This window comes from Dendrobates tinctorius, unplaced genomic scaffold, assembly GCF_039654945.1.
Source record: "Dendrobates tinctorius isolate UK_male_01 unplaced genomic scaffold, ASM3965494v1 ptg000249l, whole genome shotgun sequence".
Taxonomy (NCBI): Eukaryota; Metazoa; Chordata; class Amphibia; order Anura; family Dendrobatidae; genus Dendrobates; species Dendrobates tinctorius.
The window spans coordinates 1,178,502-1,205,744 of NW_027361916.1; the positions used below are offsets into that span (position 1 = coordinate 1,178,502).

A 27,243-nucleotide genomic window follows, 5' to 3' on the forward strand; every position below is an offset into this window, starting at 1 on the left:
AGATGTTACAGAGGCTCCTGCTGCACCAGCCTGGGATAAGTCAGATCATCGCCGGATTACCGCACACCTCCTGTGACCCGGCTCCACCAGCGCTGCCGACCCCCCCCGGGTTTACTGAATTCAGACTGTGGGACAGACCCCCATTTGACACATTACCTTTTGCCCTATTATCCTTCTGAAAATTTGGGGTGCGTCTTATAGTCTAATGCGGCTTATAGTCCAAACCAATGAAGGGACTGCTGGGACTGTAACGGGGTCTATCTGAACCCCCAATGCAGAAGCCAAATGTCCTGAGAACTGGACCTGCTGGACCACAAATTGACATTTCTCCAGGTTAGCAAATAAATAGTTGTCACGTAGAACCTGGAGAACCTGTCTGACATGCTCAGCATGCTCCTCCAGAGGACGGGAGTAACTCACTATATCATCCAGGAAAATTACCACAAATCTACCAATCGGTGAGAAAAAAATATAATTAATGACATTTTCACAGACTGCCGGAGCATTGGTTACCCCGAATGGCAGCATCAGATTTTATATCTGCCCCTCAGGTGTATTGAATGCGGTCTTCCATTCGTCCCCCTGACGTACACTTATAAGGTTATATTCCCCTCTCATGGTAAGTTTGTAAAACCATTTAGCTCCAGATAATTGGATAAACAGGTCAGGTATAAGGGGTAAAGGATAGGGAAGGTGAACCGTGACTCACAGGCACAACCCTCCATCCTTCTACCAAACCCCCCACGGTGACTGGAGAGGAGCATGGCCGTATATGAGCCTCAGCCGGACTCTGGAAGGGGGGAATAACCGAGATTTTGGCATTTTAGCTCCTGGTGTGGAGTCGATAGCACAATCATATGCTGCCATATAGTAGACGGCCGGTATCTGGTGATAATTCCCTCATGTGTGGGGTCTATTTCCCTCCAGAGAAATCACACGTTACATTCCACACATAACACTGTGTAGAAAAGGCGGCGCGGGGTAATTGTGCCAGTAGTGAGGGGAGAATAATGGCGGGAATGTCACTGACTGAGGAGAAGTCTCCATGGAGCGTCTTCACTCCGGAGATCATGTGACCCCTGACTCCTCCCCTCCTGTGACCTCATCACAGGTCCTGTGCACAGAGCAGCCATATATGTGGAGTGCGGCTCTGCAGGTTAGTGATGGGCAGTCCGGCTCTTCTGGCTCCTTTCCCCACTTTTCTCCCTCCTGTCCCTTCACTATAAAGCCTGGGCCTCATTATACAGCTGTACAGGGGTCTAGTGAAGGCTTTTTAGCCCTTTCCTCAGACTGTAGCTCCTGGGAACAGGCCCTCACTCCTGTCCCTTCACTATAAAGCCTGGGCCTCATTATACAGATGTACAGGGGTCTAGTGAAGGCTTTTTAGCCCTTTCCTTAGACTGTAGCTCCTGGGAACAGGCCCTCACTCCTGTCCCTTCACTATAAAGCCTGGGCCTCATTATACAGCTGTACATGGGTTTAGTGAAGGCTTTTTAGCCCTTTCCTCAGTCTGTAGCTCCTGGGAACAGGCCCTCACTCCTGTCCCTTCACTATAAAGCCTGGGCCTCATTATACAGCTGTACAGGGGTCTAGTGAAGGCTTTTTAGCCCTTTCCTCAGACTGTAGCTCCTGGGAACAGGCCCTCACTCCTGTCCCTTCACTATAAAGCCTGGGCCTCATTATACAGCTGTACAGGGGTCTAGTGAAGGCTTTTTAGCCCTTTCCTCAGTCTGTAGCTCCTGGGAACAGGCCCTCACTCCTGTCCCTTCACTATAAAGCCTGGGCCTCATTATATAGCTGTACAGGGGTCTAGTGAAGGCTTTTTAGACCTTTCCTCAGACTGTAGCTCCTGGGAACAGGCCCTCACTCCTGTCCCTTCACTATAAAGCCTGGGCCTCATTATACAGCTGTACAGGGGTCTAGTGAAGGCTTTTTAGCCCTTTCCTCAGACTGTAGCTCCTGGGAACAGGCCCTCACTTCTGTCCCTTCACTATAAAGCCTGGGCCTCATTATACAGCCGTACAGGGGTCTAGTGAAGGCTTTTTAGCCCCTTCCTCACACTCTAGCTCCTGGGAACAGGCCCTCACTCCTGTCCCTTCACTATAAAGCCTGGGCCTCATTATACAGCTGTACAGGGGTCTAGTGAAGGCTTTTTAGCTCTTTCCTCAGACTGTAGCTCCTGGGCACAGGCCCTCATTCCTGTCCCTTCACTATAAAGCCTGGGCCTCATTATACAGCTGTACAGGGGTCTAGTGAAGGCTTTTTAGCCCTTTCCTCAGACTGTAGCTCCTGGGAACAGGCCCTCACTCCTGTCCCTTCACTATAAAGCCTGGGCCTCATTATACAGCTGTACAGGGGTCTAGTGAAGGCTTTTTAGCCCTTTCCTCAGTCTGTAGCTCCTGGGAACAGGCCCTCACTCCTGTCCCTTCACTATAAAGCCTGGGCCTCATTATACAGCTGTACAGGGGTCTAGTGAAGGCTTTTTAGACCTTTCCTCAGACTGTAGCTCCTGGGAACAGGCCCTCACTCCTGTCCCTTCACTATAAAGCCTGGGCCTCATTATACAGCTGTACAGGGGTCTAGTGAAGGCTTTTTAGCCCTTTCCTCAGACTGTAGCTCCTGGGAACAGGCCCTCACTTCTGTCCCTTCACTATAAAGCCTGGGCCTCATTATACAGCCGTACAGGGGTCTAGTGAAGGCTTTTTAGCCCCTTCCTCACACTCTAGCTCCTGGGAACAGGCCCTCACTCCTGTCCCTTCACTATAAAGCCTGGGCCTCATTATACAGCTGTACAGGGGTCTAGTGAAGGCTTTTTAGCCCTTTCCTCAGTCTGTAGCTCCTGGGAACAGACCCTCACTCCTGTCCCTTCACTATAAAGCCTTGGCCTCATTATACAGCTGTACAGGGGTCTAGTAAAGGCTTTTTATCCCTTTTCTCAGTCTGTAGCTCCTGGGAACAGGCCCTCACTCCTGTCCCTTCACTATAAAGCCTGGGCCTCATTATACAGCTGTGCAGGGGTCTAGTGAAGGCTTTTTAGCCCTTTCCTCAGACTGTAGCTCCTGGGCACAGGCTCTCACTCTTGTCCCTTCACTATAAAGCCTGGGCCTCATTATACAGCTGTACAGGAGTCTAGTGAAGGCTTTTTAGCCCTTTCCTCAGACTGTAGCTCCTGGGAACAGGCCCTCACTTCTGTCCCTTCACTATAAAGCCTGGGCCTCATTACACAGCTGTGCAGGGGTCTAGTGAAGGCTTTTTAGCCCTTTCCTCAGACTGTAGCTCCTGGGAACAGGCCCTCACTCCTGTCCCTTCACTATAAAGCCTGGGCCTCATTATACAGCTGTACAGGGGTCTAGTGAAGGCTTTTTAGCCCTTTCCTCAGACTGTAGCTCCTGGGAACAGGCCCTCACTCCTGCCCCTTCACTATAAAGCCTGGGTCTCATTATACAGCTGTACAGGGGTCTAGTGAAGGCTTTTTAGCTATTTCCTCAGACTGTAGGTCCTGGTCACCATGTGATCTCACCATAACCCTAACAAGCTAATTAAGGTGTGAAATCTTGATCAAAATTATCTCAGTACACAAATCTCTAAAGGTGCCCAAAGTTTTGCATCGCCCTTTTTCCTTTTTGCAATTATGAAATTGTCAAAAAGTCTCTATATATATTTTTATTATTATTTTTGCCTAAAATACAAAGGCCATGTGTCATCTTAGAGGTTCGGCCTTTTAGAGATCATTTCATCTTCATCTTACTACTGCTCACAATAACGGTCATTTTGACCTGGGGCGCCCACACTTTTACATGCCGCTGTCAATGCTTCGTCCCGCTGGTGCTCAATATTTAATAGGGTCTTACTATTAAATTTAATGAAAAGTTTGGTGAATTTCTGTGAGCTGTTATTACTAGAGATGAGCGAATATCGTCGGAGAAGTTGTTATTGGCTAATATCGCTTACCGAATAGCTGCATCGGGACCCCGGATCCCTGGAGCGCTCCCGATAATCAGCTGCATGTGTCGCCCTCCATGCAGGTGCTGTGACTATCACACAGCGCGACACACGCAGCTGATTATCGGGAGCGCTCCAGCACACTGAGTCCTGCACACACTGAGGCCCCTGATCATGTGACCCCTGACTCCTCCCCTCCTGTGACCTCATCACAGGTCCTGTGCACAGAGCAGTCATATATGTGGCGGACACTCCTGGATCTTCTGCTTTCTGGGCCGGTTCTTCCTGTGAGTCCTATTAACCCTTTCGCTCCCTGTATTCTCCTTTTTGACAGGACAATATCTGAATTCGGATAGTGTGACAGGAATTTAAGCAATGTGGAAGGAAAGAATGACAATTTTACTTTTTTTCCTCACAAAAATGTGACTTTAGCCCCAAAATTAGCAGCATAACAAATCCTTATTTTCCCCACTGTAGTTTGTAGACTCCATATACAGATCCCTTAAGTGTGAAAAGAGCTGAATTCCCCACTTAAGTTATTGCATTTTGGAAATTGCCCCCACTGGGAATTTATCTCCAGGTAAAGGCACAATTGTGTCTCCATGGGGGTTGTGCTCACAGCCCAACATCGTGCGGCCCTCCAAAGAAATGCCACCCCGCACCATTACTGACCCTGTTATGAAATGAGTCACCGTAGGAAGCAAAAACAGAAATACTAGCTAAGTCCAGAAAACCAGAGAAGTTGGCAGCTATCGGATTGCAGACCCCTGAACCTATCAACAACAACTAGCAGTAGCCGTGGGGGGTTCCTACGGTGCCCTAGACCCCTCGATCACAGCCAGAGAACTACATAGCCTAAAGACAGAAAGGGAAATCTAAACTGCCCCAAAGCAGACCCCAAAGCAATAGGCAGCAATAGGCAGCCCCCAACATATAATGACGGTGAAGCAAGATGAAAAAACACTCACACAGATAGAAAGATAGGCTGAGCAAATGATGGGGCCCAAGCTAACTAGATAGGACAGGATAGAAAAGCTGCTGTCTGTAATCCGCCAAAAACCCTATCAAAACAAGAGCCAACAGACTGATAGGGAAAAAAGCCCTGAAGACGCTAGGCTTCAAAAAGACTATATCAGTACTCAGGTATTTTCTGAAGACAGAGCAAAAAGGAATTCAGCTCACCCCAGCAGGGAATGGCAGAAATCAAGAAAACAATGCAAAACAAAACCAAAACACAAATGCAAAAGGTAGAGCAGAAAACTTAGCTTTTGAGGAGCAGGAATCAGACTGGTCTCCTAGAATCCCTCAGAGAGATCACCAGCAAGGCAGAAGGGCGTCGGCTGCCTTATATCCAGTCAGTAATTCCAGTCACCCAGTCATCATCATCCTGCCCAGGTGTTTGGTAATCAGCCTCACTACCTTCCTTCACCAGAAGAGGGAGTTCATCAGACCTCAATGGTGAAGGGGAAAATGAACTCACAACATGACCCACTGCCAAACCGGTCATGCTGAAGGATGTTGCAGGCAGCAGATCGCAGATCGCTCTCCACGGCGTCTCCAATCCTGGTGTTCTGTGGCAAATGCGAAGCGTCCTGTGCGGTGTTAGGCTGTGAGCACAACCCCCATCTGTGGACGTCGGGCCCTCAGACCATCTTCATGGAGTCAGTTTCTAACCGTTTGTGCAGACACATGAACATTTGTGGCCTGCTGAAGATCATTTTGCAGGGCTCTGGCAGTGCTCCTCCTGTTCCTCCTTGCGCAAAGGTTGAGGTAGCGGTCCTGCTGCTGGGTTGTTGCTCTCATACGGCTCCCTCCACATCTCCTGGAGGACTGGCCTGTCTCCTGGTAGCGACTCCAGCCTATGGACACTACGCTGGCAGACACAGCAAACCTTGTCACAGCTCACATTGATGTGCCATCCTGGATGAGCTGCACTACCTGAGCCACTTGTGTGGGTTGTAGAGTCTGTCTCATGCTACCACGAGTGTGAAGGCACAGCCAACATTCAAAAGTGACCAAAACATCAGCCAGAAAGCATTGGTACTGGGATGTGGTCTGTGGTCCCCACCAGCAGAACCACTCCTTTATTGAGTGTGTCTTGATAATTGCCAATAATTTCCATCTGTTGTCTATTCCATTTGCACAACAGCATGTGAAATTGATTGTCAATCAGTGTTGCTTCCTAAGTGGACAGTTTGATTTCACAGAAGTTTGATTTACTTGGAGTTATTTTTTGTTGTTTAAGTGTTCCCTTTATTTTTTTGAACAGTGTATATAGATAGAGAGATTTTTTTTTCTATCTACTCCAATGTGTACAGGATAATAGAGTATAATAAAGTAGTTATGGACGTGACGTAACTAACATTGTGCAGTGACTCTGCTTTCCATATAGTGATGGATATTTCTTGTTGCTGAAACTGTGATTTTTTTTCCACTTTAAACCTTTTTTAAACCCCTCTGATCAGTGCGATCATACAACATACAAGCCTCTGATGGCTCCGGTGATGCCCTGTACTACTGTAGTGCCGTGTATCATCACTGCCTGATAGTGTAACACTAACGGCCCCATACACATGAGATCAGATTTGGCTGAACGGTCATTTGGCAGACGGCGATCTCTCCCGACTCCCCCATACACACAAATATTCCAGCTTTCCTGTGGTCTGTATGAGAGAGTCGCCTCCAGACTCCTCTAGAGGAGGATTATCTACAGGAAGAACACACGGATTATCCTCTGAAATTCAGGATGCTAGATCCTTCTCTGCCCTGACATCATCTGTCAGGAGGCCCCCAAATACATTATATGGTCGGCCAAACCCCAAATCAGTGCTTTCATGGAACTTTAGTGTAATGTGTATGGGGGCGTTATAAGGTAACTTATTGGACGCTGCCTCTGGCCCAGCCTAATAGACCTTCATACATTGCAGCCCAGACCCCATTATTAGGCATGTAAGTATCGGAGTAACTAGGCCGCCCCATACTATCGAGTACTTGGGGGCGGGGGTCATTCAGCCAAACTCTGTCACACCTTCTTAGATGTCATGTTTGCTTTTCACAGCAGCAAATGGATAAACTGTCAGGGTTTTTGTTGCAGCCTCATCTGTGCCATCCCTGCGGTGTACATCTATGTTCTGAGGCCCAAACAGATTCATTTCTCTTTAATAAATGTTTAAGGCCTCTTTCACACATCAGGTTTTCGCCGTCAGGCGCGATCCGGCGCTTTTGACAGAAACCGGATCCGGCGAAATGCAATGCCGGATCCGTTTTCCCCCCCATTGACTTGCATTTGCGCCGGATCGCGCCGGATGGCCATGCGTTTCATCCGGTTTCCGCCGGATCCGGCAATGTGTCGCGATCCGGCGTCTGGAAAAAACGGTGACTGTAACGTTTTTTGTCTCCGTCGAAAAAGCCGGACACGCCGGATCCGGCGCGTCCGGCTTTTTCACACAACGAAAGCCTATGAGCGCCGCAATGCGCCGGATCCGGCGAAAGCCGGATCCGTCGGCCGGATCCGGTTTTTTGGTCTGAGCATGCTCAGTAGCTCTGCCCACAAGACATATATAAAAGCAAGACAGTGGGACCCACAGCCACACCCAACATGCCACCCAAGACAGCAACCAGGCGCAGGAGAAGGCAGGAGACCACTGCAGCACCATCCGCACCACCACCACCCCAAATGGAGCAGCAAATAGAACATGCTGAGGAGGGGAGTCCAGCAGCAGATGAGAGACGGTAATTATCAAATCCCCCATTCCTCCAAACTAGGGCTATTGAATATCAAGATATTCATTGGCCCTTTGTTTCTCTTTATTCAACAGCCGCCCAAGAGATGCAGCAGCAGCAGCACTGGCTTCACTGGCAGCAGCTGTAACACCACCCACAGCCATGGAGTCTGGCCAGCAAGAGGACAGCACATCTTCTGGGAGCCCTCCCTCGCATCGTCAGCGTTTGACGGTAAGTTTTTATTTCCAAAATCCATCTTCTCTGTAATATATGTCTATTCATTGCCTTTAATTTCAAAACAGGAATCACAAGATGAAGAGGAGCTCCCAGAAGAAGAAGGAAGGGGTGGACAGACACTTGGAGTGGGCTCACAATTCGTAAGTTTTTTGCATCAAACGCAGAAACACAACATCACACTACACACAACACATAGAAAACAATGTTCTGCAGACCACACACAGCAAACAAATGCCTACATCCAAAGACATAACTTTTTTTGTTTTCTTCTCTAGTCTTCCCAATCTGGTGCTTGGCCAAGAGGTCCTCGCAGTGCCTCCCAGGGTCGTCGGCGACAGCAACGCGGCGGTCACCAGCGTGTAAGTATAAATATTTTTGCTTTGTTTTTTTGCACTTTTTATTTCATTTCTTTTGTGGAGGCTAATTATGTTATTTTTGTCTTTTTCTTTAACAGCCTTCACAGCGTGCTCCCGACTCTGACGGTGAGGATGGAGGGATTGATGTGGACCGCCTCATCGATCTCGTCAGAGAAAGGGAGCCGCTATGGAATATGGCTGACCGCCGCCACGCTGACCTGATTGTTACCCGACGACTCTGGGAGGAAATCTGTTCTCTCCTTGTGGGCCGCTGGGAGGACCTCGAAGCTCGGGCCCAGATTAAAGAGCGTAAGTATATACAGTACCGTTTGCTTGATTTAAACCAGTGTTTCCCGAACTCCAGTCCTCATGGTCCCCACGGATCATGTGTTCAGGATTTCTATTTACTATGGAAATCCTGAAAACATGACCCCTGGGGACCATGAGGACTGGAGTTTGTGAAACACTGATGTTGTATACTAACCACTTTGTCCTTTCTCGTTTCAGGGAACAGAATTGTGAATCGGTGGCGGTCTGTGAGGGATCGTTTCAAGAAGGAGTTCAATAAAGAGATGCGGGCCCCGAGTGGATCTGGAGGACGCAGGAGCAAGTACAAGTACGCAGAAGCCCTGTCGTTCCTCCGGGAAACAATGGTCACCAGAAGGTAAATATTACACACCACATGTGAAAAAAAATGTTATATGTAAAAAAATTTTTCAGCCAGGGCCATACCATGTCAGTATTTTAATTGTTTTTTTTTCTCTTTATTCCACAGCACGGTGAGCAGCACTCGGGAGCCGGCACGATTGGACCCTTCTGAGGCGATCCCTGAGGAGACCGGCACCGAGGGACACTTCGACCGCCCCGGTACATCTGCACCTTCCCAGCCTTCCCACACATTCGACCCATCTGTCCCATCCACCAGCACAGGAGCATCGTGGCCGCCTACATTACATGAAGCTGCTGGTGAGGAGATCGCTTTCCCTTTACCCCACCCTTCTGCCCCTGCCACCTCTAGTACACCTGCGGGTACTGGGCGGCAGCGGCAGAGGGGTCAGGAAAAGACTTATGCGCCAGAGTTCTTGCATCTGAATGCATCTTTCCAGAACTGTCTAAAAGTCTTGTCAGAGCAAATATCCGCAGGCTATCAGCAGATCAACTCCAGCATTCTGGAGGTGAAGACACTTCTGCAAACCATGCATTCAGAAGCAAGATCTTCGCCAAACCACACCTTTTTCAGGTCTGTTGTGGAGCGCATGGAAACGCTCTCTCCTGCCCAGCAGATGCATGTAATGCATTCATGCCACGCTGCTCTCCAGCAAGTTACCTCCCAACCTCCTCCTCCTCCCACCACAGTAGTTCCTCCACCTGCACCCCCTCCAGCCACTTTCCATCCTCCCCCTCCTATTACATCTACACCCCCTCCAGCCACTTTCCATCCTCCCCCTCCTATTACATCTACACCCCCTCCAGCCACTTTCCATCCTCCCCCTCCTATTACATACCATCCACCTCCAGCCACTTTCCATCCTCCCCCTCCTATTACATACCATCCACCTCCCCAGCACCATCCACCTCCCCAGCACCATCCACCTCCCCAGCACCATCCACCTCCCCAGCACCAGCAACCTCCCCAGCACCAGCAACCTCCCCAGCACCAGCAACCTCACCAGTACCAGCAACCTCCACAGTACCTGCAAACTCCCCAGTACCAGCAACCTCCCCAGTACCAGACATCTCCCCACTTCCAGCAACCTGCCCCGTACCAGACATCTCCCCACTTCCAGCAACCTGCCCCGTACCAGACATCTCCCCACTTCCAGCAACCTGCCCCGTACCAGACATCTCCCCACTTCCAGCAACCTGCCCCGTACCAGACATCTCCCCACTTCCAGCAACCTGCCCCATACCAAACTCCTTCCCCATACAACTTGCCATCAACATCATCTGCTCCTACAGTCCCTGCCCAACCCTCCACTCCACCACCCACCACCTCTTCTGCTTCCCACATGTCCACCCATTCTGTAGTTTTTTCCACACCTTCACCTCTAACTGTTCCTTCCCCACCACGATCCCAGTCCTCTCTCCACACTCCCAGTGTCGAAGTGTCCCGCAGCCCCTACAGCAGTATTTCCACCACACACTACACAGAATTATAATGTGTGTATTTAAATAAAAATGACCAGTTTTATGGTTTCAGTTTTATAGTTTCAAAGTTTTATTAAACAAGTTTATTAAAATTTTAAAAAAGTTTACTAAAAAAAACATTTTTCAATAAAAGTTAAATTATTTTACACTGGTTGTCTGTCATTTCTTTCTGCGGCGAAAAAGGTTAAATACAGGGTATTTAAAAGGTGAAATGGTATTCAAAACTAGGTATATAACTGTGGGTAAATTTTAGCTTTTTGCCACAGTTGTGTTCCTGGTTGTGTTTGAAGCAAAGTATTTCACCTAAAAAGTTGTGTTTATTGTTGGTGATTTCCTAACAATGTACACAACTTTTGTTAAAAGGTGAAATACTTTGCATAAAACACAACCAGGTACACACCTGTGGCCTAAAGCTAAAAATAGAGACCATGACAAGATAGCCAACTTTGGTTGGCAAAGGTATATACTGTTGGTCCAGAAGGTACACAAGTTTGGTTAGGGCACAAATCTTTCACACTCTGTCATCCTGCCAGTGTACTCTGCCTTGAGGTGACATAAAGTATAGTGCAAAATTGTCCCTCATTACTGAAACCGTCACAGAACTTCTAGTGGTAATGTCATGGTAATCTTGCAAGGTGGTTTCTTCAGAGGTGTCCTCAATGGAAATGGGTTCCTTGCAGATAACAAAATTGTGGAGTACCACGCACGCTTTGATCACCTCGTCCACAGTTTCTGTCTTGAGGTTGATCGCAGTCAATAGGACCCGCCATTTGGCTGTCAGAATACCAAAGGTACATTCAACCATTCTTCTTGCTCTTGTGAGGCGATAATTAAAAATGCGTTTTGGTCTTGTCAATCCTCTGCTAGAGTACGGTTTCAAAAGGTGTTCTGACAGCTGGAAGGCTTCATCCCCTACACAGACAAATGGCATAGGTGGACCAGATGTTTGCGGCAGCGGTCTAGGTGGTGGGAACTGGAAGGTGTTTCCATACAGTTTACGCCCCATGGCAGACAGTTTGAAAACTTGAGAGTCATTGGAGCGGCCATAGGCCCCAATATCAACCGCAATAAATTTGTATTCCGCGTCAGCGATGGCCATGAGGACAATTGAAAAATATTTCTTGTAATTGAAATATTCCGATCCCGATCCAGCTGGCTTTACAATGCGGATATGTTTCCCGTCCACAGCGCCCAAGCAGTTTGGAAACTGACATATCTGTTGAAACTTGTCAGCAATTTCAATCCACCTCTCTGTTGTGGGCTCTGGTAAAAACTCTTCAGCTAAGGAGTCCCACAGTGCACGGCATGTGTACTTCACTATTCCAGATATGGTGGAAATCCCAAGTCTGTACTGGAAATGCAGTGACGAAAGGGATTCTCCAGTTGCAAGAAATCTGTGGGGAATTAAAAAACAATAAATTAGTTTTAAATCACAGCATTACATACCAAAACTGACCTATAACACTTGGAGATACAAATTACCACCAACAAGATTGCAGTGAAAGTGTGCTCTGATGCGATCATATCCAATAAATGTGGCTTACCTTAAAGTCACCATCAGACGCTCTGCGGGTGAAACAGAGAAGCGGCAATAGGTGTCCGCTTTTCTTATGAGGTGTGCAATGCGCTCCACCAAGTTATCAAAATTCTCCATTTTCATCCTAACATATCCAAAAAATTTATCCGGGTTTCGTCGAAGGTCCATGCATAGTGTAGAATAGACCCCACGCGTCATTCTCTTGGCTGTGATGGGGTGGATCCACAAACGTTGTCTACGATGCCTGATGCGCTGCTGTCTCGCTCTCTCCTTCTCCAGAACAATCACCCTCAAACGATTCGCCTCCGCTGTAAAATCCGCCAAATTCTTCAAAATATTTCCAATCACAACATCCATCTTCGCCAGTAACTTGCTCTTCTCTCCAACCTGCACTTTCTCCTCTACAACCTGTCAAAGAAGGGCTGTAGGAACACGCTATATATAGTTTTCCAGTAGCCAGTCCCGTTCGGAAGGCCACAAGGGTCAATTTTAAAAACCGGATCCGGCGTAATCCGTCGAAAAAACGGATAGAAAAACGGATGAACCGGATGAGACGGATCCGGTTTTGTCTGTCCAGAAAAAGACGGATCCGGCAGAAAACCGGATCCGTCACATCCGGTTTTCAGAAACATTTGCCGGATCCGGCGTTCCGGCACGACGCCGGATCGCGCCTGACGCCGAAAACCTGATGTGTGAAAGTAGCCTAACATGTGAAAAATGATAAAATGTGTATTCTGCTTTTTGCATATTTTTTTCTTCTTACAAGAATTGTTGGAGCCAATTTTCTTTAGAAACATTTTAATATCGGCTTTTTCTGGAGTTTTTCTTCTAATATAGGAAAACCTAAGGCCAGAAATAATCCCCATAAATCACTGTACATGGAGACTTTGGGATCAGATCATTTCTGTCCGTTGTGTTTGTGGAAACTAAAAATCTTTTCTAAAAGCCTCAAACTACTGTGTGTGACTCAGAGCTGAGATCTAACGTGAGAGAAGATTCCAGTGCGGGGAAGACGGGAAACCTTCATATAGACGGCCGGTGGGGATGGAGGCAGTGACCGACTCTGGCCAAATCTGTCTCTAGAGCCGTAGTAGAAGATGAAGATGTCGTCCTCATCATGAAGGAGTTATTTCTCATGTCGCGTGTAATGAATATCTCCTGCAGTATTGCTAATGCCGATTCCAGTGTCGGTAATGAGACGAGAATTAGCGTTATGGAAGATGAGTCTATGAGGAACGTGTTCAGCTGCCGACTCCGAGGAGGAAACTGCTTGTTGTCTGGGGCCTAAATATATAGGTTTTATTAGTAGATGTCAGGGAAGAAAACTAAACCCTGTAAGATAATAAATCTCCTCATATGTTTCCCTTATTATCTCCAGTAATTGTATTATTACACAGGATTCTTATGATGTTACATCCGATCATCTTCTTCTCATTCAGGTCTCTACAATATCGGATCCTCTCAGTGAAGATCTTCTACAGAAGAGAATTTTCCTGATTTACCCATCAAGGATGGATATGGACAGAGACAAGATGGCGGAGAGGATATTACACCTCGCCCTAGAGATCCTCTTCCGTCTCACTGGAGAGGTGAGAGATTCTGATGACGTCACATTACATCATTCTTATCTATGGGAACAACAGATGGACAGAACTGGAGAGGTGAGGACTCTGGAAATGTCTGGAGTGAGATTTATTAATGTGTCTCTCCATAACCAGGATTACACAGTGGTGAAGAAGACCTCTAGTGATCGCTGTCAGGACCCTGTGTCTGAGGGATGGGGAGGACTCATGAGCCCAATCACGGGGCCTCCACCTCACCCCCTGATCCATGAGGACATCAATGACCAGAAGATCCTAGAACTCACCTACAAGATGATTGAGCTGCTGACTGGAGAGGTGACACTGCTGGGAATGCTGGGACATTATACAGTAACACTGTGAAGGGATCGGGGGGATGACGGTATCATTGTATGTGTCAGGTTCCTATAAGGTGTCAGCATGTCGCTGTCTATTTCTCCATGGAGGAGTGGGAATATTTAGAAGGACACAGCGATCTGTACAAGAACGTCATAATGGAGGTTCCCCAGCCCCTCACATCTCCAGGTAATAGACAGGACTAAATACACACGGCCTATAATTATCTGTATGTAGAGAATGAATTCAGTCTCTGTATGTGTTTCCTCCAGATCTATCCAGTAAGAGGACAACACCAGAGAGATGTCCCCGTCCTCTTCTTCCACAGGACTGTAACCAAGAAGATCCCAGTGCTCCTCAGGATCATCACGTAGATGGAGAGAAGGTGTCAGGAGATCTCCCCTATGATGTGTAGATGGCTGTGAAGGTCTTGTGCTCAGTCTTGTTTTATTTCACCATCCTGTTAGCTCTTCTCTGATCTTGCTCTTGCTTTTCTATTTTTTTTTTTAAATGTGGTACCCAGAACTGGACACAGTGTTCCAGAAGAGATCTGACCAAGAAGGAGTAGACGAGAATAATTATTTGACGTGAGAGAGAGGATTCAAAAAGATATAAATAAACTGGAGAAGTGGGCAGCAACTAACAGAATGGTTTTTAACAGGGAAAAATGCAAAGTACTACATCTGGGCAATAAAAATGAAAAAAGCATATACAGAATGGGAGGAATAGGGCTAAGTGACAGCACATGTGAAAAAGACTTGGGTATACTAATAGATCACAGACTGAATATGAGTCAACAGTGTGATGCAGCAGCAAAAAAGGCAAATGCAATTCTAGGATGTATTAACAGAAGCATACAGTCTAGATCACGTGAAGTCATTATTTATTATTATTATTATTATTATTATTATTATTATTTATTGTTATAGCGCCATTTATTCCATGGCGCTTTACATGTGAGGGGGGTATACATAAAAACAAGTACAATAATCTTAAACAGTATAAGTCATAACTGGTACAGGAGGAGAGAGGACCCTGCCCGCGAGGGCTCACAATCTTCAAGGGATGGGTGATAATACAGTAGGCGGGGGTAGAGCTGGTCGTGCAGCGGTTTGGTCGATCGGTGGTTACTGCAGGTTATAGGCTCTATATTTCCCTCTACTCCTCTTTGGTCAGACCTCATCTGGAATATTGTGTCCAGTTTTGGTCACCACATTTTAAAAAAGACATCAACAAACTTGAGCAAGTTTAGAAAAGAGCGATCAGAATGGTGACCGGTCTGCAAACCCTGTCTTATGAGGAAAGGTTGCAGGATTTGGGAATGTTTAGTTTGCAAAAGAGAAGACTGAGAGGAGACATAATAGCTGTCTACAAATATCTAAAGGGCTGTCACATTGTAGAAGGATCAACTTTATTCTCATTTGCACAAGGAAAGACTAGAAGCAATGGGATGAAACTGAATGGGAGGAGACACAGATTAGATATTAGAAAAAACTTTTTGACAGTTAGAGTGATCAATGAGTGGAACAAGCTGCCACGAGAAGTGGTGAGTTCTCCTTCAATGGAAGTCTTCAAACAGAGGCTGGACAGACATCTGACTGGGATGATTTAGCGAATCCTGCTTTGAGCAGGGGGTTGGACCAGATGGCCCAGGAGGTCCCTTCCAACTCTGCAATTCTATGATTCTATGATGTAGACTCTATACTTCTCTTAATATGTCACAGAACTTCTGTTGGCAGCGGATTACCCACGATTCTCTCCAAGCGTGTGTCAACAGAACTTGTTTATTCAGGAACAATATATGATAAGCTTAATAGATCAGGAATAAATCATTTGTGTGCCTTTATCTGTGCAGCATCTACAACAGGCTGCTTCTCTCATACACAGACACAGCAGGAAAACAGGAAGTACAGTCACATGCTCTCCCTGTGTGAGCCTCTGAGAGTGTTTTTTTTTAAACTTTAAACCTTATAAACAGCATACAAATCTAGCAACTAAACACTCGTAGACAGGAATGGAGTTGTTGCACTAAACATATTCCAACAACTTGTGTAATGAGAACGGTGGAGATAGCAGGATTAGAGCTGATCATAGATGGGACTTCTCTATCTGTCGGTGACTTTTGCAATATTTGTTTCAGGGTGAAGATCTGACCCATATTAATACTACAGAGACATATGTGAGGGGTGATGAGCGGTGTAAAGAGATTCCCACATATGACCACCAAGGTGAGTAGCAACCACTAAATTCAGAGAAGTCACAGATTTGTAGTCCGGCCGTTTTACCATGATCACCATTTTGCCTCTAGAACAGAACATTCTCCTCCACCCAAAACTGTTCAAATCACTTTGGGCATTGAAAATCCTTTTCTATAGAACTTACAACCTGGAGGATCAACCTGCCTCAAAACGCTGACCGTTACCTGCCCAGATCTGTAACTATAAAGCCAAATGACAGCGTATGTAGAATGTGCTGACAAAATAGAAAGTCACATGAAGGAAAATATTATGCTGGGCGTGTAAGAGAAAGTGGAGGGTAATGATGCTGTTGGCTTCCTAGATCCCTGAGATCTAATTTCAGGGCTGAAATCTCATCTCCAGAGATCTTGATACCGAGATCTCCATTTGCGCATGCATGGCTCCCCGGCGGCCATGTTCACGGAGTCCACCGCACAGGAAGAAACCACGGCTATGCAGGGGCCTCTGGCCTTTCACGACATGTTGGTAGAGCACCCTCGCAGCGGCGGACACCCCGGGCAACAGCAGCGGTGGCCACCCTGGGCAGCAGCGGTGGCCACCCCGGACAGCAGCAGCGGACACCCCAGGCAGCAGCGCCAGGCACCCCAGCAGCACCAAAGACTCGCAGCGGTGCACTGCACATCGGACCCCCCCTCATTCCACCCTGCGGCCTGCAGCATCACCCCACTCCTGCCTCCTCGAGAAGCGACCCTGGACCCCGCTTCGCCACAGCAATAAGACGCATGGATTATAAGAAGCACCACCATTTTATTAAAAAAAAATGTTTTCCTATTTTTCTCCTCAAACTCTTATAATCCAAAGCGTTTTATAATCCCAAAAATACGGTAACATGTTTTTTATTCTTGTTCTTTTTGTACAGATTCATTTTGTATGGTAGTCTGATGATGGTGGGATCGGCCTGCCTCACTTATGTGATCTGCAACTACCTGGTAGCCTTTAAAATAAGGTCTCCATTACCTCTGCCTAATGCCTGAGATCTAAATATAAGGCACCTCAGCTCTGCACTATTATAAAAAGGTATCCGTAAATGTCTAATCTTTCTTCTTGAAACTCATCTGACAGAAAATATTGGCCCTTACGATACTTTAGATTGCCAAGAGCCACCGAGCCCCATACTCTAATTACCCAGAGAGTTTTCACCAGGACAAATACACCAGCTGAGCACAGAGGACTGAACCAGAGGAGAACAAGGCTGTATCTGGCAGATTCCGGGAATAGGCTTCAAGCTTTAGGAGGGTTTGGTGCTTTCTAATTGGCTTAAGCAGGTAGCAGATTACTACCAGATTGCTGGACAGCACACAAACCCATACTGCCAGGCTGGATGGAACTACTGGTCTCAGGCACCCTAATCTTAGTGGCTGGACAGAGCCAGCGCCACCCAGAGCTTCTGGTTTCGACGTCTCTTCTATTACCAGCAACGCCTGCACAATAAATAAGGCGCTGCTTGGTGATGGAATCAAACATCGCAGGAGCAGATTCCAGTGGAGAGGGGACACACCATCTGCAGATGCCCTAATATAACACAATTACAGGAAACTAAAGCAGTAGAAATCCCCATAAAGTGGCTCCATTATGGAAATTATAACCCTCAGTGAATTATTCTATGGGAGTAGTGACACTTTACGGAAATTAGCTCGCACTGGATGTTGCAACATGAAAATTGCACATTTGCCATTTTATTACCCAACACATAATGCCCAGATTGTGCTCCAGGAAACACACACCGTAAATTAAAGCGAATCTGTCACCACATTTTTGGCCTTTCAGCGTCGCCATCAGGGGCTTATCTACAGCATTCTGTAATGCTGTGGATAAGCCCCCGATGTAACCTGAAAGAGAAGAAAAACTAGTTATATTATACTCACACTTACATTGTTTGTTGGCTTTTTATTCCATGTTTGGGAAGCAGAATGAACAAACCATTGAACACAATGATGCGCTGGTTCATGCTATGAGGCTTTTGATTAGACTGTGAACTGTCATTGTCTTGGTGAATAATTCAATATTTCTTAAAAGCTTGTATTTTTTATGGACAGCTTAAATAGAAATGTCCAAAAGTATAAAATTTGAGAAAATTTTATTCAAAATTATTAATTGGTTTTATTTTTAGCAGAGGACTGTACCAGGAGATCAGAGGGAACGCTGACATCTTCAATTTTTAAATCTGATGATCTTGAGATCTCACAGGATCCAATTGAAGTGAATGCGATTACTCCACATATACCATCATCCCTTCACAGCAAAGATCTGTCATCTGATCCTATGAAACAGGTCCCATCTTTTGGTTCATTACCAACTACTAAGGAAAATCAAAGTCACAAAATAAGGATTAAAAAATTAATTGATTGTAAAGGAAAGGAGCCATTTTCATATTCAGAATATGGAAATAGGTTTCTTGAAAAGACTTTTCTTAAACATGAAAAAATACACATAACAGACAATAGATTTTCTTGTTCAGAATGTGGGAAATGCTTTACTCAGAATTCACATCTTGTTACACATGAGAGAACTCACACAGCAGATAAGCCATATTCATGTTCAGAATGTGGGAAATGTTTTGCACGTAAATCACTGCTTATAACTCACCATAGAACTCACACAGGGGAGAAGCCTTTTTACTGTTCAGAATGTGGGAAATGTTTTACAAAGAAATCAGATTTGTTTAAGCACCAAATAACTCACACAGGGGAGAAGCCTTTTTGCTGCTCACTATGTGGGAAGTATTTTAGCCAGAAATATGATTTGGTTAGGCACCAAAGAACTCACACGGGGGAGAAGGCTTTATACTGTTCAGAATGTGGGAAATGTTTTACAAAGAAATCAGATTTGGTTAAGCACCAAAGAACTCACACAGGGGAGAAGCCTTTTAGCTGTTCAGAATGTGGGAAATGTTTTAAAGAGAAATCAAATTTGGTTAGGCACCAAAGAACTCACACAGGGGAGAAGCCTTTTTCCTGTTCAGAATGTGGGAAATGTTTTAACTGGAAATCAGATTTGTTTAAGCACCAAAGAACTCACACGGGGAGAAGCCTTTTTCCTGTTCAGAATGTGGGAAATGTTTTGTGAGGAAATCATCTCTTCTTAGTCACCAAAGAACTCACACAGGGGAGAAGCCTTTTTCCTGTTCAGAATGTGGGAAATGTTTTACAAAGAAATCACATTTGGTTCATCACCATAGAACTCACACAGGGGAGAAGCCTTTTTCCTGTTCAGAATGTGGGAAATGTTTTAACTGGAAATCAGATTTGTTTAAGCACGAAAGAACTCACACGGGGGAGAAGCCTTTTTCCTGTTCAGAATGTGGGAAATGTTTTAACTGGAAATCAAATTTGTTTAAGCACCAGAGAACTCACACAGGGGAGAAGCCTTTTTCCTGTTCAGAATGTGGGAAATGTTTTGTGAAGAAATCATCTCTTCTTAGTCACCAAAAAACTCACAGAGGGGAGAAACCTTTTTCATGTTCTTAATGTGGGAAATGTTTTCTGCCGAAATCAACTCTTAATAAACTTCAGGGAAATCATACGGGGAGAAGCTTTTTTCATGTTCAAAATGTTGGAAATATTTTAACTCAAAATTGTATCTTCTTAAAGGTGTTGACCACTACTAGGACAACCCCTTGTCATTCCTCATGTTTGGTCATGTTAAAAAACACTCATTGTACGAGAATGATCAGTAGTAAATATATTAAACAGCCATGTCAGACTGAGCTGCCATCATGGAAAATCTTTCGCTAACTAACTTTGCAGCTAATGAGATGACCTTATGGGAGCTCTAGCTAGAATGGAGACATAAAATGACATCAGAGCCATTAGCAGGTATGGTTGGCATACACAAGGGTTAATAGGAGTAGCTGCAGGGCATTGTGAGAGTAAGTAATGGTGTCATATGGTAGTAAGTAGTGTCTGTGATGAGGACAATACAGTAGTCAATATGTGAAGAGTTATGTGAGTAACTGGCATAAAAAGAGGAAAAAATATTATTTACGTGCCCTCACAAATTCTCCAATAGGTAAATTACAGATGGTATTAGCCGTGTGTGAACTAGTAGCATGTAATTCTGCATTACATGCTACTAGTTCACACACGGCTAATACCATCTGTAGTTTACCTACTGGAGAATTTGTGAGGGCACGTAGATTGTGTTCGACTGAAATTTCCTTCCATTCAGAATGTGGAGTTATATTTGATAGGTTGAAGCAGAGCGGGTCCTCTAATAAATCTCTTAAGAGGGCTTTATTTATTGCTACTAAAAAATCAAGATCAGATTTGTTGAGGGATAATGAACCAGGATTAGATGATAAAAATCAGCTTACATTCTCTACCCCATATAGACTGGATTTTATTAACCTAAAAAAGGCTTTTCTTAAATATATACCTATGTTGGAACAGGATCCAATTCTGAAGGAAATTCTGTCAAATGGTGTGAACGTTGTAGCTAGAAAATCCACAAATTTGGGCAATTTGCTATCACCAAGTCTGTAGATCATCCCTAGAAGCAGTAATATGGGGCTCAGCACAGTGGGCTCATTTAGGTGTGGTACCTCCAGATGTAATCTGTGCAGGTATATGGCTAATTGTAAAGAGTTTTTGGATAATAATGGTAAAATTTATAAGATAAAACATTTATAAACTGTTCAACAACTTATGTAGTGTATTTAGCTAGCTGTGAAGCATGCAGCAAATATTATGTTTGCTGTACATCACGCAAGTTAAAGAAATGATTAGCTGAACATATTTCTGCTTCTGCCCCTGTGGAGACTACTGATCGCTATAGCAATAAAAGACCTAGCTCTGGTTTATCAAAACACTTCTCAGAAGTGCATGGAGGTGATTTGTCTACGTTGTCCGTGAGGGGCATAGAGAGAATTAACAGAGCGGAGTGAGGTGGTGATTGGTTTGCTGCACTATTATCAGCTGAGGCTAAATGGATCCTGCTTCTTGATGCTCGTGCACCGAAGGGTTTAAATTATAGATCAGATTTGCAATATATAATGTAATATGGGTTTTTTTTTCTTGCAATACTCAGCTATTTATGTCTATTGTGATTTATTGCTGTTTTTGCATGTATTCTTATATGTCTGAAAACATATATTTCTTATTTATATGTTAGCTTTGTTTAGTAACATTAATTGCTTAGGTCTGAATAAGGTGGAGCTAATTAATTACCTGAAACTGGGTGTTCACTCTGCAGTCTCCTCATGTATTCATTGATTTAAGCTTCCTAGTTTTGATAAGATATATCTATGGCTAAGGACATGTAATATCTGTCTGAAACGCGTAAGGTAGCCTTGCCTGTCATGGTGGCTTATTAATATGATTTTAAAACCTTCCTAATAAATGTGAGTTTTATCTTTTTTCACTAATTTTGGTGCTGGAGACCACCTCTTAGAGACTTACTAAACAAAGACTCGATAAAAATTTATACTAGATGGAAACACAGGGTATTTGCTCATGGAGACAAAATGACAAAATTTATGACATCCATGATTAAAAAACATAAGGCTAAGTCTCTTATTTACACGGTAAAAGGTCCAGACGGAGGGAAAATTACAAGCCCAGAGGAGATAGCCTCAGCCTTCAGGGAATACTACTCCACCCTGTACAATTTACAGCCGGAGGAGAGCGCAGATCAATTAGAGTAAAGACAAATCAATATAAGAGATTTTCTACAAAATATAAACCTCCCTACATTATCTGAAGCACAACAACAGGAACTATCGGCCCCTTTCATGATCGGGGAACTCCAGTCCACACTGTCGGACTGCCCTATGGGCAAGAGCCCAGGCCCTGATGGCCTCCCGGCATCCTACTATAGGACTTTCTGAGATGCGTTGAGCCCGTATCTATTGAAGCTGTGTAATGATGTATTAGGTGGGGCAGCTTTTGCCAGACAGACGCTGGAAGCACATATCTCCTTAATACATAAAGAAGGTAGAGATCCTGAATTATGTAGTAATTACAGACCGATCACGCTATTAAATAATGATCTAAAAATATTTGCAAAAATGATGGCCACAAGGATTAGGCTCATCCTAGACACACTCATTTCACCCGAGCAAGTGGGTTTTGTGAAAAATAGAGAGGGGAGAGACAACTCCCTGAGAGTACTGTACCTGATGCAGCATGCACACAGCCACCACAAACCCCTAGTTTTTTAATGGGAACTGACGCAGAGAAGGCGTTCGACAAGGTGGACTGGACATTCATGCGCGAGACCCTCGTGAGGTTTGGCTTTCCTCCCGTGGTCATTGATGCCATCTTTTAAATGTATAAAGCAACCTCTGCAAAAGTTATGGTAAATGGAGATTTTTCTCCAACCTTTGAAATCAAAAACGGCACACGCCAGGGCTGCCCCCTATCACCAGCTCTTTTTGTCCTGACCATCGAGAAGTTAATTCAAAGCATTAGACAGCATCCAGGAATGAGGGGCATTAAGATCTCAGACTCCTCACACGTTATAGCGGCGTTCGCAGACGATCTTCTATTACTCCTATCAGACCCTGAGAAAGAAATTCCCGTGGTATTGGAAAGGTTCGAGGCATTCGGAGAGCTATCAAATTTTAAGATTAATCTAGAGAAATCTGAGGCGATGGGGATAAATATACGGCACACAACAATCCGAAATTTGAAAGCTAAATTCCCAATAAAATGGAACTCTAAATATATTAAATACCTCGGTATAAAACTAAGCCCACATTGGAACTCCCTTTTCTCAGTCAACTTCATTCCCCTTCTTAATAATACTTTAGAAGCTATTAAGTCATGGAGAGCGCCCTATGTATCCTGGATAGGACGAAAGTACCTCATTAAAGGGTTCATTTTACCCAAGTACAGTTATATATCTAGAATGCTACCTATTAAAGTCCCAGACACGTTCATCCAAAAGGTCAGATCTCTTTTTGGGAAGTATATATGGGGTGGCTTAAAACCGAGAATAAGCTATAATATACTTTCCCTACCTAAACCTAAAGGGGGCATGGGAATCCCAGACCCACAAAAATACTCTGTCGCTGCTAATTGATTGGGTGAGAGATAGTAACCACAAACTATGGACAGGGATTGTGAACGAGTCATTAACAGCACCAATCTCTGCTATTCTCCACACGTCTACGGCTCCCACAATGAGAGCTCTTTCCCCAAACACAATAACAAGAAATTTAATTAAGACTTGGGCCAGATTTTCCTCCTCACTAATGCCGCTTCCGTCACCGCTAATAAAAGTAAGAGACCTGCCTGGCCTATATCTAGACCGCCCTTTAAGGACACAAACTCTCTACATAAAATAAGCGAAAGTCTAGATGCTTTCACAGAAGATGGTGTAATCCTCTCTCTACAAACTAAATTCCCACACTACCACATTATCTTTCTTCATTACAACAGGCTCAAAAGTGCGATCAGATCATACTTACAATCAGGACTACCATATAGAGAGTTGACAGGCTTTGACAAGATGCTGACCCTGAGGAATAAACCAAGGGGTGTGCTGGGTAAACTCTTCCAGATGCTCCTAGCTCCCTCATCCTCTGCTAAACAGGCGTTTATATTGAAATGGGAAAGAGACCTGGGGGTGGAATTGCGGGATTGGGAGGTGGAAAAGATATATAAAAACTCGCATGGCCCTTCTGGTTGTGTGAGGGTTCAAGAAAGCTCTTACAAGATCCTTACCAGGTGGTATACCACCCCTGACACAAGGCAGATTTGGCAGCCTGATGCTTCCTCTAATTGCTGGAGATGTATCGGTGAGAGGGGATCATTTTTGCACATATGGTGGCGATGCGACAAAATTCAACCTTTCTGGAGTAAAGTACTTAAAATTACGACAAAACTTTGCCAGCTGCCAAACCCCCCATCCTTGAAATTGAGATTTCTAAACTGGTCAAGTGATATTGCACAATACAAACACAAAAAGCGTCTTACGTATCTGTTGGCAGCAGCTAAAATGCTCATCCCCTTACATTGGCTATCACAGAACAGCCCCACCCTGTCAGGATGGTTACACAAGGTAAATCAGATATACCACATAGAAGAAATAATAGCTGGCACGTCATTCAAGCTAGTTAGATTCGGTTTGACCTGGACGCCCTGGACACTCTATAGAGAAACAGACGAAGACTTAAATCTGCTAAACTCTAAGTAAACAAGATTAGTTTGCCCTAAGACCAATTATACATGAAGCAACACCAGCTGACTATCTAGATTGTCAGGGCAGAACATCTAACGACTGGACATCCCTCCTGACTAGAATTCCTTCTCCATCCTTTAACATCCCCCCTTCCTCTATCCTTCCTTTCTACCTAACTGTTGTTTTCCCCCTTAGTTTAAGACTTGTACTTCGTTGCGACTGGAATGCACATTTCTACCTGCGCTCTACGTCAAGGTCTTTCCCTTTGACTCAAGATTTCAAATATGAAAACTCGGATAGACAATGTCTGACCTGTTTAAAGATTGGGTACTTCAAGTGATATTGCTTATGATGTTAATATATGTACAGCAACGCCGGACTGGTAACTCATGTAAATATTGTTACTTGATCTTTCTAGTCGCATGTATTGTTTCACCCTTTTGTTAAAACAATAAAAAGATGTTTAAAACAAAAACAAAGATGTTAAATAAATAGTAAAGATGGCTGTAAACGTTGGGGTGCAGATAAATGACAGACACAGAGAGGTGCAGTTTCTTTACCTTTTACTGGTAATAGGTTGCAGTCCGGAGTACCACATACAGGTGATGGAAGGAGTCCGGCTCGCCTGGAGGCACTCAGGGGATCCACCTTGTCAGGTGGGGATTTAGGGCCTTCCTTCTGTGCTATGTGTGTGGGTCTCTGCTGTATATAACTATGCTGCGACCCTCTATTCGTGATGGCTTCACCAACCTGTACAGCTGTCAGGGTAAGCCTATTACACGGGTACTGTTCTCTTCACCGTCGGCCCCGGGCTCCTTATCTGATGCCGTGCCCTCAGGTATTCAAGGTGCACAGGAATTTACAATCCACTGTACTTTCAGATTCGGCGATCAGGACTTACAGCTCCTGTCAGCCTAGGACTCTGATGTCCCTTTTCTCTATATTAGCGCTTCACTCAAGGGTCTGCTATATGCAGTATTTTAGCTTCCCTAGAGTCTCTCAATCTCTGCTTTTGTCCTTTCTCTCTTCACAGATCAGCTCCCTGTCTTCATCTCTCTGACAGGATCTTCTAGAAAGATCTTTTCACCTCACCTCCTCACGTTTAACTGTCATTTCTCCTCACAGCTCACAGCTGCTTTGTTTCCATGACAACTCCTCAGCTGATGCCTAGCTGACTCACCAACCCCCTCTGCTGGCCAGGATTTATAAGGCATCTCCCTTTTCTGACCTGCAGCAGGAAATTGTGATTTATTTATGCTGCCTGGCAAGGGGTCCCTTTTTGCCTCCAAGCATGACTTTACCCATTAGAGGGAGGTAATGTCACTGTGACAACCGGACTCTGGGGTGTCACACTTGGAGACGGGGACAACATGGGCCTGTATGATTGCCAATGCCAGGGCTGGATTTCAGCCCCAGTCCGTACCTGCCCTTTTTAATTTTTGGAGATAAGTGTCCACCTCCTATGGGCGTGGCTTCTGATGTTTTCCTCTCTGCTGATTGGGCCATTTATCTGCATATACAGGGTGGGGTATTAGCCCCTCCAATATAAGGGCTCTCCTGTATATTGGGCATGTTTCTGTGCTATGAAAAATCCCTTGTGCTATTGAGATGACACCTGCTTATATAATATGATGCTATTGGGGCCATATAAAGGCAGGAGTGTGGCCTGTATTGTGGGCACGGTCTTGTGCTTTTTAGATCATCCATTGTGCTGCGGATGTTACATGCTTACACATTAGATCTTCAGTTGCTGCAGAGAATGATAGATTTCCTTTTGGGCCTTCTGCTTTGTTATTATAGGCGTCTTGCATTTGAGCAGTAGGTCTATATGATCGATGTCTTTTGTCTCTGATCCGTGACATCTTGTTATTTCTCTATCACTACAAGATATTAGACATACGGAGGATATATGGATGTGGCATCTTCTCTGTAACATGGAGCCACATCTGTGCTCAGTGCACATTAAGCACAAGGGGTCAGTTGTACTTCTTGCCCCACTAGCACTTTATTTGTTAGAGGTGTTTGACAATGGCTTTTGGTAAGGAGTCCTGCTGAGGGTCAATAAGGGTCAGTGGATATGGAGCAAAGGCGCCAAATCACTACCCAGGGTGCCACCCTCCGCTGTAAGGAAGGGACATCTACATAGGGTCATGCACAACCTATCTTCCCGAGATATTTCCCCTGTGTTATTTAATTAGTGCTAAATCAATCCGTTATTATTGTATCTTGGTGACTCCAGCTGACCGGCATTACCACCACCAGACCCCCCATTACTACCACCAGACCCCCCATTACTACCACCAGACCCCCCCATTACCACCACCAGACCCCCCATTACTACCACCAGACCCCCCATTACTCCTTTACATTGGAAAGATTTTTCTTGGTTATTTCTTGTAAAATTTGATAGTTTTTAAATAATTAATAAAAGTTATTTTTTAGGGGTTCTTTTGCTGCAGTTGGTTTCCCCTGTGTCTCTGGCATCGATAGGGTCCTGGTTATCAATAGGGGGGGTGACTGGAAAAAGATCTGGTCACAATCAGAAACTAAATGTATCCGACAATTAAATCCCTTACATCCCAATGGTGTAAATGAAGTTCTCAGCTTCTCCCCTTTCCTATAGGGGGTTGGTAGAATTCGTTCTCTACTTTTTTAATAAAAGTTTGACATGATTTTAATGTCTTGTTTTTCATTTCACTTTATTAAAATCTACAATTCATTTACATATATCTATGTATGGATTTATCTTTTACTCAATAAATACGGTGCACTTATCTCATTTCCACCTTGATAGTGACACTCTCTTAGGATACATTTTACTCTATGATGGCACTTTTGCACATAGCCACTAGATGGCGCTACAACATGGGGAGAATGGGAGATGGAGTATGTGAGTGACGACGGCCATTTTGCGCTTCTGCACTTTTATGGGTTCACACTTTCTTTACTTGGTGTGTACCCGCAGTGTCGTTACATGAGGTCGTCATGGCTCACTGAGCAGTATC

At 44.8% G+C, this 27,243-nt stretch overlaps 1 protein-coding gene across 1 annotated transcript in view; it reads left to right on the forward strand.

Moving 5' to 3' along the window:
• The window catches only part of LOC141063248 (gastrula zinc finger protein XlCGF66.1-like), an 815,244-nt gene extending 799,163 nt beyond the window's left edge, over positions 1-16,081 (forward strand). Inside the window, exons 2-5 of the mRNA XM_073557318.1 lie at positions 13,383-13,532; positions 13,662-13,841; positions 13,925-14,048; positions 14,132-16,081. Coding sequence (XP_073413419.1) covers positions 13,455-13,532; positions 13,662-13,841; positions 13,925-14,048; positions 14,132-14,274 — 525 coding nt within the window. The 5' untranslated portion in view covers positions 13,383-13,454 and the 3' untranslated portion in view covers positions 14,275-16,081. The remainder of the gene's footprint in view (positions 1-13,382; positions 13,533-13,661; positions 13,842-13,924; positions 14,049-14,131) is intronic.
• The last annotated feature ends 11,162 nt before the right edge of the window (positions 16,082-27,243 follow it).